The sequence below is a fragment of the Orbicella franksi genome, chromosome 14 (assembly GCF_964199315.1).
Source record: "Orbicella franksi chromosome 14, jaOrbFran1.1, whole genome shotgun sequence".
Taxonomy (NCBI): domain Eukaryota; kingdom Metazoa; phylum Cnidaria; class Anthozoa; order Scleractinia; family Merulinidae; genus Orbicella; species Orbicella franksi.
Genome location: NC_138158.1, coordinates 18,511,311 through 18,531,080, shown reverse-complemented (window position 1 = coordinate 18,531,080; position 19,770 = coordinate 18,511,311). Strand labels below are relative to the sequence as shown.

At 38.0% G+C, this 19,770-nt stretch overlaps 2 protein-coding genes across 3 annotated transcripts; one reads left to right on the top strand and one right to left on the bottom strand.

The window, feature by feature from the left end:
* Window positions 1-6,266: 6,266 nt before the first annotated feature.
* On the top strand, window positions 6,267-7,823 carry LOC145468729 (uncharacterized). The gene has a single exon (XM_081452433.1). The coding sequence runs from the start codon at window positions 6,623-6,625 to the stop codon at window positions 7,199-7,201; it is 579 nt and encodes a 192-aa protein (XP_081308559.1). The 5' UTR covers window positions 6,267-6,622; the 3' UTR covers window positions 7,202-7,823.
* Window positions 7,824-9,528: 1,705 nt separating this feature from the next.
* On the bottom strand, window positions 9,529-19,760 carry LOC145468728 (mitochondrial ribosome-associated GTPase 1-like). 2 transcript variants are annotated; one of them, XM_081452432.1, is made up of 12 exons: window positions 19,606-19,760; window positions 19,456-19,519; window positions 18,950-19,055; window positions 17,709-17,792; window positions 16,426-16,488; window positions 14,696-14,792; window positions 14,484-14,545; window positions 13,807-13,846; window positions 13,322-13,378; window positions 12,393-12,474; window positions 11,191-11,282; window positions 9,529-10,344 (listed from the first exon to the last, which is right to left on the bottom strand). In XM_081452432.1, the coding sequence occupies exons 1-12, from the start codon at window positions 19,736-19,738 to the stop codon at window positions 10,193-10,195; spliced, it is 1,032 nt and encodes a 343-aa protein (XP_081308558.1). In that variant the 5' UTR covers window positions 19,739-19,760; the 3' UTR covers window positions 9,529-10,192. The 2 variants fall into 2 exon arrangements, with proteins under 2 accessions (XP_081308558.1, XP_081308557.1); XM_081452431.1 differs by having other exon boundaries at window positions 10,252-11,282.
* Window positions 19,761-19,770: the final 10 nt, after the last annotated feature.

Genomic DNA, 19,770 nt, shown 5'->3' with positions numbered 1-19,770 from the left:
TGTTTTGCCTGTGATTAAACTCCGCTGATATAGAAGAACAATTTTGAAATTTTGACTTCAGAGCTACACAATTGCGAGATACTACTGACAAACCCTACTTCAAAAAATGAAAGTTTCAGACCAATATAGACAAACATGTCTAAAAATCCACACAGAAACACGACTAAGCAAAACTGGAATTTACCGATCAAGATAAGCTCAAGAAAACTGAAAGCCCGAGATCTAAAGGAACACGCTAAACTGAAAGTCTTGATCATAGACATAGAAAGACGCAAAACTCACAATTCACAGAGAAAAATAAGACGAAAATTTGGAAATCGCAGACCATTAAGAGGCACAAACTGTAGACCTCACGCGAAGATAAACACATGTAGCTGCCAGTCAGAGGCTAAGACAGACGTGACAAACTGACAGTCACAAATAAAATGAACACAAGAAAGAAAAACCACAGACGAAGATTAGCGAGCATGAAACTGAAAGTAGCCAAGGATTACGGTCGATCCCTTCTAAAGTATATTTTTGCAACGTTTCCTTTATATATGTAACTCCATATTTCTGCAATCTAAATCAATTTAAACCGAATACACATAGTCATGAAAACATGGTTTAAACGTACTCTTCTAACCGTCACTTGAGATGTGCGGATCAGACCGAAATCTAACTTCACCTACGTCATCAACAAGGCTCTTTCTCTAAAAAGACAATGATACATTAGTCCTTGATTTAAAGAAAAAAAAAAAAGTTAAAAACATTTTTAATGCGCAGTAGACATGTACACGAGGGCATCAAACAGACGATATCTTTTATATCTTTTAAGTTTGCTGTTCTTACCGTGACTTGAGGAGTCAAAATCAGAATGAAATCCAATTCAGTCTGGATCAGCAAAAGGAATCTTCCTGTGAAATGACAATGAATTACTGGTGGCGTTAAATATCTTCTAAATGGGAAATAACAATGACCAGTTGGGATTAGTTATACGAGGGCAGTCTGAATCCTTTACTTTATACTACTTTTGCCAGCAATTGCAGCACAACTTATATATTTGTTTTGGTAGAACCTATTCTATTATATAACGCTAGATCGACAAAATTTAGCCTTATAAATCTTACAGAAGCCTTATATTTAAAATTACTACTGGCCGGAGAGGTGTTGATGTCTGGAAATCTTTACAAACGATTTTAAAACTTTGCAAATTTGTGACAATTTTTAAGAACACCTTGAAATACAGGCGCCTAGAAAATTCTTGGAATCTTCACTACTTCTTTTTACTTTTTGAAATAATTGCAATGTAATCTTAATTGTAAAAGTGAAAAGCCGCACTGTGGAGGTTCATTTAAGTGTGTATGTATGTATGTAGAATAAGCATTAGATTAATAGGTGAGGATATTTACCAAAAACGAGGTCTATTAGAATACTGTCACAGGAAACCTGTATCAAGTCAAACATGTACTCACCACTATTTCTGTTTCGCAGTGTGAGGAAAAATATGACAGCAAAAACCTGTAAAAGCTAAGCTCGTCAGAACACAAAAGGGAATTTGTCTGCAAGATAACAGAAGAATCATCACAGCCTTGTTCATATATTCTATTCCATGCTTTAACACCAAGATACTGAACTATAACATAGATAGCTTTCTACTACCAAAGAAACCCAAATACCTCATTTTTAATTTGTTACTTCTGTCAGAGCTGAGAGTCAACCATAAATTTTCCGTCCAGCGCCCACCCATCTTTTCGGAATCAATTTTTCTTTTTTCTTCCAGGAAAGATATTTTTCTTCAGTTTTATGTAATGTATATGGCAAGGTATAGTTTACCATGCCCAACATCTCAATACATATTAACCAGTTAATTTGACTGGTTTATACTTCTTAGTGGTCAATTGCACTTTTTATAAAATGTTACTAATTTCTAGGTTCATGTCATGGTATAGTTTATCTTAAATAGAAAACAGTTTTCGTTAGTTCTTTAGTTCAAAACTTAAGTTAAACTTACTGTACGTACGTACCGTTCGATGACAAATTCAAATCAGAATGAAATTCAAATTTCTAGCCTCTGGCAGTTAAAACAGCGTCTCCTTCAAAATAAAAGTGACGCGCGAGTTATCAGACTTTCGAACCATAGGATACGGTTTCGATTTCGACTGGCCACGGAGTCTTTTTTATATATCTACAGACCATGCATCGAATTAAAGAAACTAAGCGAGTAAATATTTAATATCTGCAGCCCGCAGCAGTTATACTGAAATTTGTAATTCCCTTTAGCCTATCCAGCCCTATCACCTATTCTGAGGCATGTGGCACAGTCCTATTTTGGCGTATAATAACATCTGTCACTGCTACACAATAGGCACGTTTCATTTTTTTCCCTCGTGTTTCAGTTTCCATCCTCGATGTAAGTCACACTTAGACAGTTTACCTGGTACATGTTTGTTTTCTTAATGTATGCTGTACACACATGTATGAGTGAATGAATAATAACTGTTTAACTTTCGTCTGTGTTGCAGACGGTCAAGGAAGTGTGCGATAAGATGACTGCATGAAACGACACAGGAGTTGCAATTCATAATCAGTATAACAAAGTCTTTAGTTCAGACAAACCTATTCTGTGAGAAAGTCCGTTTCTAAGGGCCTGTTTACGAGGAGAGAGGGTTCCCCTAGCAAGCGGGTTATCCTAGCACTCACACATTTCCTGTTTTCTTTTCTTCGTCGAATTTACAAGGCAGCCAGGGTTACCTGGGTAGGTGGGTTAAATTTTTCCCTCGTAAACACTCCAAGTAGGTTTAACCGCCTACCCTGGTTAAATTTCTACTTGTTTCCATACCCTTTTAGTGTAACCGCGCATTAAGTCGTCCCGGGGCCGGTTGTAGGGTTACCCTGCCTGTGAAATTTTGCTTGTAAACCCGAGCTATCTATTGCCCTCGAGCTAGGATTAACCCGCTTGCTAGGGTAGCCCTCCCTCCTTGTAAACAGGCCCTAAGGGGAATTTCTCTTGACTTGGTAGCCTAACCCTAAGCGTGAAAATGGGTTTTCTGCAGGGATTAATTGCTGGCCGAGTCTGATTTCTTTTCCTGATTTTTTGACAGGAACCAGCTCTGTAAGATATGCATTATGTTCGAACTGAATGCCGGGGGTAACCCGGCGATAGACTTGCATCCTGTACAGGTGGGATGGGGGGTGTGTGGGGGGGGGGGGGGAGTAGAAATACTCCTATCAGGGGCGTGGCTAGCCATTTCTAGCTTGTAAGCCCGTTCCATACCTCGCCTGTAGGCGCGGCCGGGGAAGGTGGGGGAAAGTCAAGTAGGCCTATAATTTGTTCAATTCATACTTTATTACAGCTTGAGGTGGCTTATATATAAGATAAAGCACTTTGTTATAAAATATCCTCGTGTCATGAATATTTAGCAACCGTGAAACGAGGTCTGATTTAAAGTTTTAAAGGATTGTACTGTACAACCCAGTACTACTAGACTGAATGCTGAGCTAAGTATCTCAAGTCAAGTTTTATGGGAATCCAAAGTTTAGCATCCTTGTCTTCTTGCCGCAAAACTCACGAGCCACGGCCTCCCCGTCAATGGGTGTGTCCTTGAACGCGTGCATTAGAGCAAGGGCCGAGAGTCGCTCTGTCCTTATGGTTGCCCGTAGATAAGTCTAAACTCTGCGCATCAGGCTAAAACTGCGCTTAGGAGTTGTAGTTGACGCAGGCATCGTGAGAATTAAGGATCGTGAAGATGGTGTTAACGTTTCGATAAAGAGTTGGATTTATGCAGTCGAGAGTGTCAGCCAGAGTTGCTGGTCGTTCTCCAGTTGAATGCAGCCACTTTGTTTTCCACCGCAACCGTCTCGTTCTCGTACGCTTTCTTGTCGGTCAGATCGCATGTGTACGCCGCATACGTCTTAGCTTGGACATCGTTGCTTAATCCCTGCGGTTTTGTTGGGAGAAGATACAGGGCTAGGAAGCGATCCCCTGTGATAAGATCTTGTCGCTCACTTCTTGTTTATGATGATCAGTAAGAGCTCTTTGCCAGTAGGACTCTGGGTTTGTGGTTGGGACATTCACCCTGTGTTGCTACCTTCCGGGTGTTCTTGGCATGCATGGCCTGATGTCAAACTCAGCTGAAATCTGTTTCCCCCGCTCATACACTTCCTTCCAAACCAACGGATCGCCTCTCTCGGCTTCCATGATATTTAAAACTAGTTCCATGAAATAAAAAAAGAAATATTCCATGAAAAAAATAAATATACAGAGAAAAGTTTGTAAGTCCGGGGTTTCTGGCTTAAAGGGAGCTACACCCCTGCGGGGCTAGCCCCTTCATGCTACAGAAACCGAGATAAGCTCGGGCCTGCAGGGCCAATTTGGCTCGTATGGAGACTTAGTCTTTACCTAATCATCAGACAACATATCTTTTTTTCATCTCGGATACTCCTGCTTGGGACAAAAAACGCACATGTAAGACTGCACTAGCTTACTACGCAATACAAAGCTTAAACAATGAGGACGGCAACGCCAAGCTAGGACAGCGCCTAGTAAAAAATGAATTTATTTCTACCTGACCGCTAATATAAGAATCTCGCAATTATTTAGATCTGCAATGTATTCAAATGCGTCTATGGCTTCAAGAACCAGCTCCAGCTGAATATACAAAGAAAGCGTTTAACTCCAAATAAAAACAGAAAAAAATTAGTCCTCGTGGTTCACTTTCTAGCTACAAAATACCCTGAATTTAATAATAATAATAATAATAATAATAACATTAATAATAATAACGATATTAGATTTATATAGCGCTAGAATTATAAAATATTCTAAAGCGCTTTAAAATGTAAGAGATTACAGTAAAAATATAAGAATAATGTATTTAAAAATAAAACAATTCTAAAAAATATATATTATAAATAAGACTATGACATGCTATACGCTAATTTAAAATTTAAAATTTGTCTGAGTTTCACGTTGATTAGTGTGTTTTATGGAGTACAGCCAAGAAAGATACCAAGGTTTCAATCGCCCATAATCTTATTGCTTTAGTATAAATCTACTCGTCGTTCAAAACTTCATCTAAATCCTCCTCACAGACGCTTCGAAGCCGTCATTTTGTAACCGCGCGGGGATATGAATTTCCTCTTCTGGTCCGCGCTGATTGTATCTCTCACGAATGATCGTAGCGAACGAGTGTAATACCAGTCCGTCTTGGCATGGTCTCTGCCATTTTGGATACGGCAATTGACGAGAAACAAATGAGAACCTCTGACATCAGTTTTACATCTTCCCTTAAATAATAAAATAAACAAAAACTATGATACAATGTCTATAATGAATTATTTGCAACTAAAAAAATAATTTAAACCATAAAATGAAAAGTTTAAATTAAAGTTGAATGCTGGCACTAGTTCTTTGTGGATCTTTATCAAGATCTTGTATTAGTTTTTTTAGATTTGACAAACCCTGGTCAACAGTGATTTGATTTTGCAAAATACTGATAAAAAAGATTTTCGGGATCTCAAAATATGTTGGGATTATCCCTTACGCACGTCACTGGCTTATATTCAACTAGTCACATGATTTTCTCTATTCTTATAAACATGGGTCTACTTTGAATAAGGAAAAATTCACGTGAAAAACTCGTTGAGTTAGTGACAACACTTCCTCAGTTGTCGATAAAAGAAAACTCGTGACAAAGTTTTCGATGTTTTCACGAAATTTGCTTCTGCGAATACAATGTTGAAGAAAAATAAAGTAGAAAACTCGTAGAAAGTATTTGTAGTCTACCTCATTTATTACCTGATTAGAACTTCGCATTTGCCTTAGAATTTAGCGTCGTGTACGGATAAATGTGTCAAAGCAAAGCGTGAGATGTTTTTATTTTTCAACCGAAGTTTCACCACCCCAAACAACAGTTGTGCAATAAGCTAAAAATAAATATTTCGTAACTAGGCGCGAAATTATCCCCACAAGAACGAGAAGATCCGCACGCATAGCCAGTTCCGCCAATAGTAACGCAGATACCAGATATGCTAATGAACACTGTACAAAGACGCTCCGGGAGGAGTTAGGGCACAAAAAATATATGGAATTTATTTCAGCGATACGTTTGTAAAAAACCTATAAAATTGTACATTATGAGGGTTAATAAACGATATTTTAATGGAATGATATGAAGCTTTTGTGGTTATGAGCCAAATTCGTGTAATATTTCTTGGACATTTTCTCCCCTTCCACCCCACCCGACTAAGTATGCAAATTTCTCCTAACAGGATAATCAAGTTTTCACGGACTATTCATAAACCGGCGCTTGTTCGTTTCAGTGTTTGCCCTAGAGAAGCGACTTGGAAGAACTAAAGAAGACTGTCTTTTACAGTGCAATTTAAACAACCAAAAGCGATCCTATCTTCCTAAATGAGCGAATTTTTTGATGGTGATTGCGAGGACGACCTGGATGGCAGTAGTGGATTCAAAGGTATTCTGGTGCTGCGAGAATTCTTTCAAGTAATTTTCGACGAGGGAAGTTAACCCTTGTGTTTGGCTTGAACTCTCTTCGTTTTGCCATTTGGTAGCGGGGAAGAAATTAGGAACTACACTGTCTAATCTCGTTTTTGAAGCTCAAAAGGAAAGTTTAGGCTACAGATGAAGAACCAAGGGGCCAGTTACCTCGCTATGGCCGCTAACAACAGTGACAGCTACTTCGCGAGGCCCGGGTCCATCTTTGCCATCGTGGATAACATTTACTGGGCGATCTCTAGCGCTAAACACAACAAAGCTTATGTCCTTCGATTTGTGCCTATTGTCAAGCAGATTACCAAAGTTCTGAACGGAGCAGATGTCAAATTCATTCGCCAAGCCGAATTCTACAGCGATCTAAAAGAAACCTTGTTCAAGATCGAAAGCCATGTGAAAGAAAGTTCTACCCGAGGAAAATGGATGAACAAGCTAATGGCAAAGAAGAACCAGAAAAGTTTCCAAGAGTTCGAGGAGCACGTCGATCATCTCATTACACGAATCGTTTTTTCGTTTGCTCAGCGAGTTCAACTGCTAAACCTGGCTCGACAATCGAAGAGGGCATTGTCAGAAATACCGGAGGAAGAAGATGAAGAAAACTTGAGTGAAATCAGTAGCGACCGCAACAGCGCTAGTACTACTAGCGACACTTCCGGCGAAGATGAATCCTTGGCGAGCCAAGAAGACGAAATTGCCGGGGAACGATAAACGTTTAACACCATTTCCACTTTTTGTGAACCATCAAATCGGAAATCGAAAGACACGAGCAGTTGTGAAGGAAAAAGTTGGCGTCGTTGTTCACTAAACACATTAATTAAATATTCCTAACTTTGTGTTGAAAAGCCTTAGGGATACATTCCATTGAGCTTTGTAAACGAGTATTAAATTAGAATTTTAGTTTCATGTAGATTAGCACATATTTTAACGAGAATCTAGTTTGGATTAACTTAGCATTTCTAAGTGAAACATTTTATTTAAAGGTAGTACAAGACATGAAGTTGTCGGTATGTACATTGTAAGAGTTTGTTAAAAGATTTTTTGTGTGGTTTCAAGATTTGCATATCTTTTTGCAATTTCTGAAGAGCGGGTAAACAAGCACTCGAAATGTCAGTTATAATTGCTATATTTAGGTTCTGACATAATGGAAAATATAAATTATTACATTGATTTTTCTGGTCGGGGAACAAGGCTTTTATTTCAAATGTTGCAGAATGCACTTGTTCTGCATATTCCACTCAAGAATTGTATCAGGCTTATATTTTGAGAAAGTGTACAGTTACCTTATATTTAAACACAAAGGGATAATATAATAAAATTGATTTGAAGAAAAGCTATTTTCACTGCTTTATGTGCTGCAGGTAGGTAAAGTAAAGCCTGCTTTTGAGCCAAGTGGCCTATCAGGCCAGAGCTTGTCCTGGTTTCCATACCATGAAGTGACTAGGAATATTCTACTCCCCCCTGGATGGGATGCTAGCCATCGCAGGGTTACCCCCCAGCATAAAATTTGCTGGTACCCATTTATACACCTGGGTGGAGAGAGGCACTGTGAGAGTGAAGTGTAATGCCCAAGAACACAAGTCCCCAGCCAGGGCCAGGGCTTGAACCTGAACTGCTCGCTCCGGAGTCAAGCACACCACCCACAAGGCCACTGCACCTCCCACAAGTTAATGATACGCATTAAGTTAATGGTACACTGGATTATTTCCTGTGTAGAGACTTCATACCAGGGTTTTGTTTTAGCTCAGCTATTGTGCCTACAGTCACCATGCACAGCAGATTTCCATAGGCCAATGGCGGGACCTCTCCAGTGGAGAGAGGGTTGGTGTTTTGTTGTGTTCTTTGGCAAGGGACAAGAATCTGGTAGTATGAAGTTGTAATAATCAATAAATCAATCTTATGGTGGCAGATAAAGACGACGTAAGAGTAAATTGCAGACTGTGATTGCAGACTTTAGACCAGGGGTAAAATGCAGACTGAGGGTAAAATGCAAACTTACACTGAATCGTGTTTCCATTTCCTTCATTGAATAAGCAGGCTAACGGGAGCATTCAGGCTAACCGGAGTGATGTTCAGTCTAACCAAAGTGATATTATCCTGTTTATGGTCAGCACTTGACAATGGTTATATTAGCAGAGCTCCAGCAGCCTGAAGGGCTCTATGATAGCATCATAGAAAAAATAATGTCACCACATATTTCTTTTTTTAAAAAAGCAAAATCTACTGAGGAATGAGAATGCTGGTTTAAAATGACGTGGCTTGGCTGTTGTGTCTACAGTCACCATGCACAGCAGATTTCTATTAACAAATGGCAGGACCTCTGCTGTGGAGAGAGGGTGGGGTTTTGTTGTGTTCTTTGGCAAGGGGCAAGAATATGGTAGTGTTCTGTTGTAATAATCATTTAATCAATCTAATGTTGGCAAAGATGTGCTCAAAAGGAAGGAGAAGGTTGGAGGGGGTGGGGTTGCTGATGTGAAGGTGAACATTTCGTGCTCTAAGGGTAACCTTGAGTGAAGATGAAGTTTTCACAGGTTGTTCAAGTCCTCATTAGCTTTCAGAAATGTTTCTTCAACTTGATAGCATCATAGAGAATTAATATTGTCACTGCGCATGTATTTCTCTTAACAAACAGAAGAAGAAAGGGAAATCATAATGATTGTAGATGTATATTTTGAATATCAAAACAGAAATCTTTGCTCACACCATTTTGTAAACAGTTTGTGCTTCTGTTTCTATCAAGTTACAGAAGTACAGCTTTTAGCATGCATTTCCTTCCAATCCAGTCAAAAACGTAAACAAAAGCAAAGTCCTGGGCTTTTTGGCAAGGGGTAATATTCTTTGGGGGAAACTGAATTTTTTTTTTTTTTACCTAAAAAATCCCCTCACATATGTCAGCTCCTTTGCCAAATAGTTGGTGGCTGTCCCTTATTTGTTTCTCTCCAGTGATTTGTTTCCAGTGTTTACTTCATGTATGCTTTATTAGTACACTAAGTGTGTTTTAATTACAACAACAGAATTAAGAATACACATTTCATGAAAATCCTATTTAATAAATAAATTTCTACAAATATATAATTTTTTCAATTTTCTTTTTTACACATTTATGTTCATTTTGACAAGAATTACTTACGGTTAAACAAAGAGGGTGATGTATAGTGAAAGCAGCATTGGAGCGGAGTCCGCAGTGAAAACGAAGGGGGCAGGGGGAGACCAAGCCAGTCATGGAGGCCAGCTTGTAAGGCGGAACTAAAAGAACAGGGAACAACTTGGGCTGCCGCAAAGAAAGTTGCGCAAAACAGGACCTGCTGGAAAGCGACGGTTCCTGGCTTATGCTCTGTTAGAAGCTCAGGAATTTAAAGAGGAAGAGGGTGATAAAACATCACTGCCAATTGAAGTGTCCATACAAACCTACCAGAAACCAAACTCCCATGCAGCCATCGCTTGGGTTATAATGTAGTGCTACTTCCCCTCTAACCAAATAACCAATGAATCAACTCTGAATAAAGATTCATTGGTTCCTTTGAGCAACATCATTTGAGAGATCTTGGATCATTGATCCTGATCTTGATAACCCAAAGGAATGCAACTCTGGGAGACTATCAGATGCAACACCACACAATATACTACATATGTAGTATTACAAATGTCATGTACATGGATACTTCCATGAGGCAAATTATGCACAGCAGTTGTCCTTTTTGCCTACAAGTAGTCTTGTCTTGAATGACCACTTGCAGGCAAAAAATGTTGTTTCTCTTTTAGTTGATCACGATCCAGCAACACACGGCCAAGCATTCCTTTTCTGAATCTTGTAATGAAATGAACATAGGCTCTGTGGTAATCTGGTGTTCCACCTTTTATGAAAAAAAAAAAGAAAAAAAACAAGAGAAAAACTTTATATTTCCTAATAATAGTGATCAACATACATGTATAACTTATCCTTACAATATTTGTACATTATCAAGAGACCCATGACAAGAATAAAGAAAACCATCAGTTAGGAGATTATTGTCTTGATGTACATGTAACACTGATCCTCTAACACTCACCACAGATAATCAGCAAAATATCAAAAATCCACTCTTTAATTCCATTTAGAGAACATTCATGCTCAAAAGTTGTTTGAATGGTAGATTTTCATAAAATACAGAGTTCATGTTCAAGCAACTAGTCTTTATAGAGCTAAATGTAAGGTTTGACTAGAATGAAGTATGTGATGAGAGATGCTGACTTTTTCTTAGCCTATCAGTTTGATCTGTATTGTTTTGTTCCAGAAAGAAAGTGTGCTCAAAATTTTATGACTATAAATTATGGTATTTATAAATGGATCCAAATTGATTTCCATGCACAAAACTACCTATAATCTCCAGACAGCCACCTAAATCTGTACCTCTGAAGCTTCCTTCTCTTAAAATACCATTCAGTATCATACTGTACATGTTCATGTACTTCTTAAACCAAAACTTTGGCTTTTGAAACACGCTCTCCCCACCACCTCAGAATTTCAAAAGACTTTCCATGGGTTTGGTATGTTATTGACAACCCCTGAACCCCCAAAACTGTTAAGTATATCATCAGTCTTCTCCTGGCAGTGTTTACTACGTTCAGTAATGTATGATTAAAAGTATCCTTTACAATTAAGCTTGGGAGAATTTCTTGAGATGACTTAAGCCTGGCAAGAACGAAAGCACTACATGTACCTGAGATTGTAGCATTGAGTTCATTTGCTAGCTGTCTCATGACAAAGTTGATATTATCACTAGGGTTTGCGAGGCCAAACATGTCCACATATCTGAAATCATAGTGGAAATAATAACATTATTGAGCCCAAAATCTTCCAGAGCATCTACTTTCCACACTATGTATCATTCAGTAGTTTTGAGGATTGATCTACAGAGTTTTCTACAGGCTCTTAAAAAGAAAAAAAAATACAAAATTTAGAGAGGAAGCCACATCAGCCTTGGATGGTTTTCATGCAGGTCCTCTATCCTGGTCGAATTGGAATTTGGAGGGTTGGTTTTTGTGGAGGGAGGAAAACCAGAGAACCCGGACAACCCGGAGAAAACCCTCGGAGCAAGGCGAGAACCAACAACAAACTCAACCCAGTTATGGCACTGGGTTGGAATTAAACCCTGGCCACATTGATTGGAGGCAAGTGCTGTCATCACTGTGCCATCCCTGCTTCTTATTTTTGAAATGCCACACTTAAACACGGTTGATATAACAAGGACTATAAGAACCATGTGGTCAGCTTTCATGAACACATGTACATGTACTGTACATCCAGGACAGCTGACATGGCAGACATGTTCAAATGTTTGGAGGGGACAGGAGGGAGGAGAGGGTGGAGAGAAGCTGAAACATCTAGTTAATAATTAAAATTAATGGAAAGTTAAACAAGCGAGTTAGAGTTAATAATAATAAGCACTTAATATGGTGCAAATTCAACAGTATTTTATTGTTTTCAAATGCGCTTGCAATATGTTTAAAAGTGATAAAAGATAAAATAAAAGATAAATAAATAAAATAAAAATCTATTATTAGCCTATTAACTTGTTGAGAAAGTGTATTCCAGTGTTTTGGTGCTGCAGGGCCACAAAGGAGGTAAATTTAATATTTTACACTGTTTTATCACTTTCAGTTTTCTGAAAGCCAAAAATCATGCACAGACCAATAAACATTAATATCTTGAGAGGATATTGGAATAGGCGATTTGCATGATGGCGTCATCCGACTACAACTACCAGAATCCTTCACTTTTTCTGTTTCTTGAGCTAATCAGGGCAATTGTTATTTAAACCTCACTGGGAATTCAAAATTTAAATAATAAAGAAAAAATGAAACAAATTCAGGTAGTTGTAGTCAAATGACAACAACATGCAAATCTGCTCTTGAAACTCACTCAAAATTTTTTGTCTTGTTCAAAATATACAGAAGATAATCAGCGATCAGGTCTTCACCAACAATATGGTCTTTAAAACAACCTGTGGTGTGATGAAATGTGACATAGATCTGTGTACATGTAAATTATAAATCATCTTGATCCATCCTTTTGGTTCACAAAATGAACATGCACCCTGACTTGTCCATTTGCACTAACTCTTTATACTTGACCCTAAGGTCCAAAACTTTTACTGGACAAGAAAATTGTTACCCTCAGCTACGCAACTCCTCTGGGACTGTAATGTAAATTTATCCTAAAAGAACTAATTGTAGCTTTGCATCCAAAACTGTTGTAATGGTGATTTTCTTTCAATGAGCACTTGCACTTTACTCTACCCAGTTTCCATAGCAATTAGCTTGGAGCAATTAGCAGTGTTTTCTGCTGTTTAATGAGATACTACCAATTATCACACTCATCAGGTAACACAGGCGCTCACAAACCCTCTCCTACCATTACGCAGCGAAAAACAACACTACAATAAGTAATAGTACAAGTAGTAGTATAGACTTAATTTAACAAGGGTGACACTGAAAAGCAAATAAAAGCTAACGGTGTGCTACTCAAGAACACAGATGAGTGCAACTACCCCAAAATGTGACCAAGAACTACTTTCTTACATGTACATGTACTTCTAAAGATGTATTCCTCTTGGTCCTCTGTGGGGTATAACCTTGGCAACAACAATCCCTCTCCTTTACCCCTACATGTATTTTGTGCGACAGTGTAGAGCCCCAGCCCATGTAAGTTTTACCTCACTGAGCTCAGCCATGGCAGTTTGGTGCCAAGTGGTTTTTGGCTGACCTCAAACTGCAGATTTTCCTAGAATCTATCACATCCAATAATAATTATATGAGCAACACTCCTTGCAGCTATGCATATCAACTTACCTATTAAAGCCAGTTTCATTCCTACTTCTGGAGTTGGTACATAAGGAGATACAACCCCTGAAAACCAATGAAAGTATTAAAAAACTACAATAAGTTACTTACGAGAAGTTCTACAATTAAACAGAGCCTTCTTTGTTTTACTTTAACAACTACAGCTGTATGCTAATTCAATTCAATTCAATTTTAACCTTTGGATCAGTCACGTGAGATCAGTAAAAAGAGAGAGAGAGAGAGAAAAAAAAAATACTATAATTTATACCTATTTTTAAATGTGTTTTTGTTATTCTGACCAGTAATGTCCTTCGATAGGAAATAAGAATAAATTATTTGCCATGTACTTTAATCCCTGTTCTTTAAACAATTTTGCCTTTAAATTTAATTCTGACTGATGAATTTAAGTCACATTTAGTAAAAAAAGGTACACTGGTCGACATTTTATTTGATAAACACTAGCATTACATAATTATTGAAGTTTACAAACTTACCTGGAGTATCATACATGTACGTCACTGGCTCATCACAAACCTGAAAAAAACATTAACCTCTTACTAACCAAGCGCGAGGTCTGTGTTAGGGAATATTGGGCAAAGAATGTGGCAGTAAATGCCAAATGCAACGAGGTCTGTATATAAACACAACCAAGGACCAATATTCCTCAAGCAAGCTAACATGTACCCGTTGAAGAAAGTGTAGTTGTGTGGCACTCAGACCTTTCAAACAAAAAAATTACATGGCTTATGGCTGTTTCCATGGAAATGGTTCATATAGCAAATTTACCTCAAGACTACTGTGCCATATTATTATAGTATAATTTACTTCCAATTATTTTATAACATAATATTACCACAGTGTCACTCTCTCAGGTGAGCCTTTATCTTGAAATGCATGTTTTACAACTATATGTAGTGTCTCTGCACAAGATAAGTTGCAGCAATTGTCACTGTATCCGTCCCAGAAAAAAAAAATTTACGTATAAAATAAAAATTATGAAGTAAGACCAAATGTTGAATTATCAATCCCACCAGGTTTGTTTTTCCCAGGAGTGATATAAAATACTTGCAACTGGATACACACATACACAACTTTTATTTCAGAGAAAAGTAATATTTTTTTGTTTTAATCAGATGGTAATAACAAAGTTAAAATCAAACTAGTACGGTACCTTAATTTTCTCTTGAACAGATCTAGTAATTCCTGGCACTGCTCCAACTCTTGTTGCTATGCCTAACAACATATTTTACCAAAAATATTACGTCATGACTGATCTAAAGGTTAATTAACAATGTTTAAATTCAAGTGATCGGAGGTCAGGAGACAAATCAACATTAAGTCAATTGACAACAAAGGTTGGTCAGTATAACGTGCCACACACACCTTTTCTCATATATTTCCTTCGTAGTGCATTGATTAAAGAAGATTTTCCAGTATTTGGTAAACCACAGATCAAAATATTGTAGGGCTTATCTGGTTCCTGTAAGATAATGATGAAAAAAACAAAACAAAACAAAAAAACAAACAACTAAGTGCCAAACAGCATTTAGTAAAAAGAAAACAATCATATAATAAATAATTTGAATATGATCATAAACGTACTACACTGTATGTGGCTATGATTGCATTATTGAAAAAGTTTATAAATGTTAGACATTTGTCACTGCCTCATACATGTATTTTGTAGATGGAATCAACTTTTGCAACAATGTCATCTCCTAACTACAGCTATATACGTGTACATGTACATTACTTGCAAAAAAATTCAGACATTAAAATTTTCGGGCGTTTTATTTTGGACGTTTAATTCTGGACATAAATTTTGAACACTTTAGCTGAGAGATGCAAATTATACAGGAACAACATCTGTGCAAATCATAGTTTCACCGTACCCTCAGAGTTTTACGGATACACCAACAAGAAAATATCACAAATTCTTACATATCTCAGGGAGTGCCATGTAAAGAGTTCACTCCATAAAGGAAACTAAGAGCTTTGGAGCTGCTTAAATGTCTTATACTGTACTGTAAAAATTTTGAACCCTTAGTAATGGCTCCCCGAAAATAACATTAATTTTTTACCTTCCTATTGAACCTCCAAAGTACATGTAATGGTCCCTCCGAAAGTATGCTACAACCCACCCGAAAGTTACTAGCGGACCTTTGACGAAGTCACTTACAGAAAAACTCTGATCTCAAGAGCAATGCAGATGGAACAGCCTGACCACATGACCGAGCATCATGAAGAGTTATTTGTTATTTTATTTGAAGCTTAACTGAATTTTTCTTGAACTATGATTTATGAGCTGTTTTTCTTTAGCAGCAGAGTCAAATGATACACTGTAATGGCTACACCAGTCATGGCTACCCAAAAGTAGCATTCCCTTTTGGCTGTTTTGCCTGCTAAATCTGAAAGTAGCAGGGACCGTTGCTTTCAGAATTCTATGGTATTTTCATTGTCTGAAAATTTTTGCAAGTAATATATTCTATATTTAAAGCATTTCATTTTATCTGCCAGTTCCAGTTTTTTCTTGTGGTTGTTTAATTTGTTTACATTTTTTTTCAAATCTTAGTTTTTTAGTTTTTTAGTACCACAAGGCATTTCCCCAAAGCATAATAATATTATACATGTGGCACACAGTTTCACTGTCTGTAAGGTATCCATTCAAACACTTGTAACCCATAACGTTGATGTATGTTTTGATGTACAGTATATTGGAAATTACAGAGCTTCTAATCGTCTTTTTTTTTGTATCTTTTCGTAATAAATTCATGTTGGTACATGTACATGCTCATATTGTACACAATTCACCCTGATCAGTCTCTACTAATAACCTTATATGTAGTTAACAGAACTTTGACCACAGTTCATGTCAAACAATTTCTCAACCACTAATTTTAAAAAATATATATTTATTGTTAGCTGGACACAAGGAGAATGTTTACAAGTATGTTCATGTATTTCTAAGAGTAGTAGCATTAGGACAACAAATTTTGTACTTGGACACTTTTACTCTTTGAATCACCTCAGAGTCTACTGTTAAGACATACAAAAATTAATGTGTAGTTTTTGTAAAATAGAGTTAAATTAAAAAAAAAAAGTTGAATACTAACTGGTCTAATATAAGTTCCCTCATATTCTGCATCCTTTATAGCTTCTAATGCAGCAGGAATGACCTGAAATGAAAGTTTGGAATTTATACATGTATATGCATGTACACAAGGAGGCATGGTGACCAAATGGTCGGGGGGGGGGGGGGGAATTCCCCAAAAAGTTGGGTGGGGGTGTGCAGCCCACCTCCCAGAACCCTTAGTCCCTATTTATGACCTTTGTAGCTGGCACAGTTGCCCTAAATGTAGGTTATGAAGGGCTTTTGTTAATGGTCTTCTTGATAATGATGAAAAAGTAACTTCTTCTAAGAAACATACACGATTCATGATCAAGACTAGAGTGCTAAAACCATACCCTAGTTAAGACCAAAATGGCCAAAATCGATACCCTATTTCTGACCAAAACAACTGAAAAACCCTACCCGTTGGGGCCACACACACCTATATCGCCCATATAAGGGAGTACTCCCCCCCCCCCTTCCCGCCGGGCCGAATGTTTAGCATGCTGGAATACATCTGGATCAAGCAGTCCACGTTTTCCCCCAACCATGGTCATTGCACTACCACGTCTATACCAGCAAATGTAACGTTGAGGGTAACCCTGCCCTGGACTAGCGTCCCATTCAGGGCCTATGGGGGGAGTGGAAATACATCATCAAGTCACTTTATGTTACAAAATGGGCCTGATGCAGACTACATGACAGTACTGAGTTCTTTCACATTTCCTCTTTTCTAGTGCTCTTCGCACCAGCAAGCTACAGTACAGGTACATGTACATGTACATGGTACATGTCTTGACTGTATAAATAAAAATGTCAAGTGCCCCAGGCCAAAGCCAACCTTTGAAGCATTCTTCAATGGTCAATCCCCTCTATGAGATGCACCTGCAGGGAATCATGGTAGTTGACTATTCACTAAACCAAAAATCCAGTCCAAGATTATGAATACAACCATCATGATTCCTTGCAGGTACATTCTCACTCTCACTAGCCCTCCCCCCCCCCCCCCTCACTACACCCCACCCCCACAAACATATTAAGGACGGTGCCTACTTCTGTTAGTGCACGCACATTCTGCGCACATGTTACATGCACCATGCAAGGCATGGTTTAAGTGTCACACATGTGCTAGGGTTGATACTGACCCAATCAACTACGCAACCAAGTACACAACTGAAATGAAAGGAAAATTTTCCTACTGTGACCAAATCAAGTTTAATAAACTTGTACTTAAACCAGGAAGGCATCATCTTTAACTAAATGGAACTGACCATTTCACAAACTTGCCTTTTTTATGCTATGATGATACTGTGATTTACTATCAGTGAACAAGGTTCTTGTTCCTTCATCCTCTAAATGTCTTAGGATCTCCTGTAATTCAAATACAATTAAAAATAGGCCCCTTGCACGGTGTGGTCACAAGGTACTGAATTAGCCATGCTGGGATGCAATTTACACAGCAGGACTTTCAAAACAAAGGAAAGTCGAGCTGGACTGGTGCTTGTTTCTTTGTTTTTGATGTCCCACTGTGTAACTTGCATCCCAGTAGGGCTCATTTTGTACCATGTGACCGGGTGATGCAAAGGGTCTATTATAAGCAGACAAGCACGGATCATAGGAAATGGATACTTGATGTCAGTTACATTATAACAAACCCAGAGAGGGTCAGGGAAGAGGAGATAACGTAATGTGCTAAAAAATAAAAGGAAAAGTGGACTTACCCTTCAGGCAAGCTATAGCTATGTATAATGTACGGTACTAGCTTAAACGAGCTATGTCACCGTTGGTACATCTTGAAAAGTTTAACCTAAATTTTCAAAAGTTTATCGTTTGTAATCCACATTAAACTTCTCCATCGTTAACCATCCTCGATCCTTTATGATTTATGATTTTTCTTTTTCATGTTTTTCTATCTTAGTAAGCTGTTATTTTCAGGTTTCCTTCGATTTAAAGGTAATTTTGTATTTACTAGGCAAAAAGCCCTCGAAATACCGTGACTGAGCTGACCTTTAAAAGTCATCCTCACAACTAACTACCCCTCCCCTCCCCCCTCATTCAAAAAAAAAAAGAAAGAAAGAAAGAAAGAATCATTCCTTACAGTACATCATTCTAATTCTTTCATTTTAATTTCCTGGAAAAGTTTCACGGCAAACCTCACTTGCCCTTGAGCAAGTGAGGGACAGAATCCACCAGCCTGACAGGAAAATCTAGTAGCCCTACCGGCTATTCAACACAACTTTCTTTGTACAATGATCACCCTTAAAAATTTGCAGCAGCCTTTAAATAAATTCCCTGACTTTGATAAGGTAATGAGGATTTCCCTGGCCAGACAAGATTGTTTCTCCCTGACCTAGACCAAAAAAAAAAAAACATTTCTTCCTGAACAACATGCTGTATCCATGCTAGATTCTAATTTGAACACAAGTGCAAGAAATTCAAGGGGCTAAAATAATATTTTTGATAAAATAATATAGAATGTAATGGGTGGATCAGGCATGGTTAAAATAAAATGTTTTTCTAACACAAACCCGTTGCTTTGCTATCCCTATGAGATCCATCTTGTTAAGCACCAGGACATGTGGTCTGCTTGATAGATTATTTTGAAACTTAGGATTTCTTCCAGTGAAGGGAATTTAAGCCATGTTAAGGAACATTAAAAAAATCTACAAAAATCACTGTTTCTTGTCTTAACAAGTTATAACACCTTACCACGACTAATAAATAATTTTTTTCAACCAAATTGGGCCATTCCATTTTTTTTTACCCAGACCCCCCTAGTAGGGGTCTAGAAAATCCGAACGGGACGGGGAGTCTTAAAATTACCATTTCCGAGGGGGCAACAGTGTCGGTGCCTTTAATTTTTTTATAAATTCTGAAGGGGAAAGTGAGTGTGTGCCGGCACGTTGATCTTCTTTTCTTTGGGGGTGGGGTAAAAATTTGCCTAAATTTCTGAGTGGTAAAGTTCAAAGGGGAGGAGGGGTGTGGATTTAACAGCCTGAGCTGAAATAAAATTCTAACTCATAAAAAAGATATTCTTGCATCGTGAACTTCTATCACACAGTCGCATTTTCGTATCCGCAGTTGCATCTTGCGGAATCCTTTCAAGAACCAAGCAGAGACATAAAGTTGAGCATATGTGATATGTCGAGATTCTGCAGAAAACAGAGTACGATGAATAACTCACCTTTTGCCATACTGCCCGGAAACCATTTTAAAAAGATGCTCGGGTGAAATTCATCTGGAAGTCGGAAAGACGGTCGAAAACTTGCATTTGCAAGCCACAACTCTGCACGACTCACATACGGACTGACCGCCATCTTTAATTTGCGGTGCGCGAATGGTATGCCGG

Excerpts from the sequence above, each read along its gene's own strand:
- LOC145468728 (XM_081452431.1), bottom strand. The coding sequence starts at position 19,738 with ATGGCGGTCAGTCCGTATGTGAGTCGTGCAGAGTTGTGGCTTGCAAAT. Across the intron at positions 14,546-14,695 it reads AAGGAAATATATGAGAAAAG|GCATAGCAACAAGAGTTGGA; the intron begins GTGTGTGTGGCA and ends ATATGTTGTTAG. Across the intron at positions 11,283-12,392 it reads AACAAGACAAAAAATTTTGA|ATATGTGGACATGTTTGGCC; the intron begins GTGAGTTTCAAG and ends CTATGATTTCAG.
- LOC145468729 (XM_081452433.1), top strand. The coding sequence starts at position 6,623 with ATGAAGAACCAAGGGGCCAGTTACCTCGCTATGGCCGCTAACAACAGT.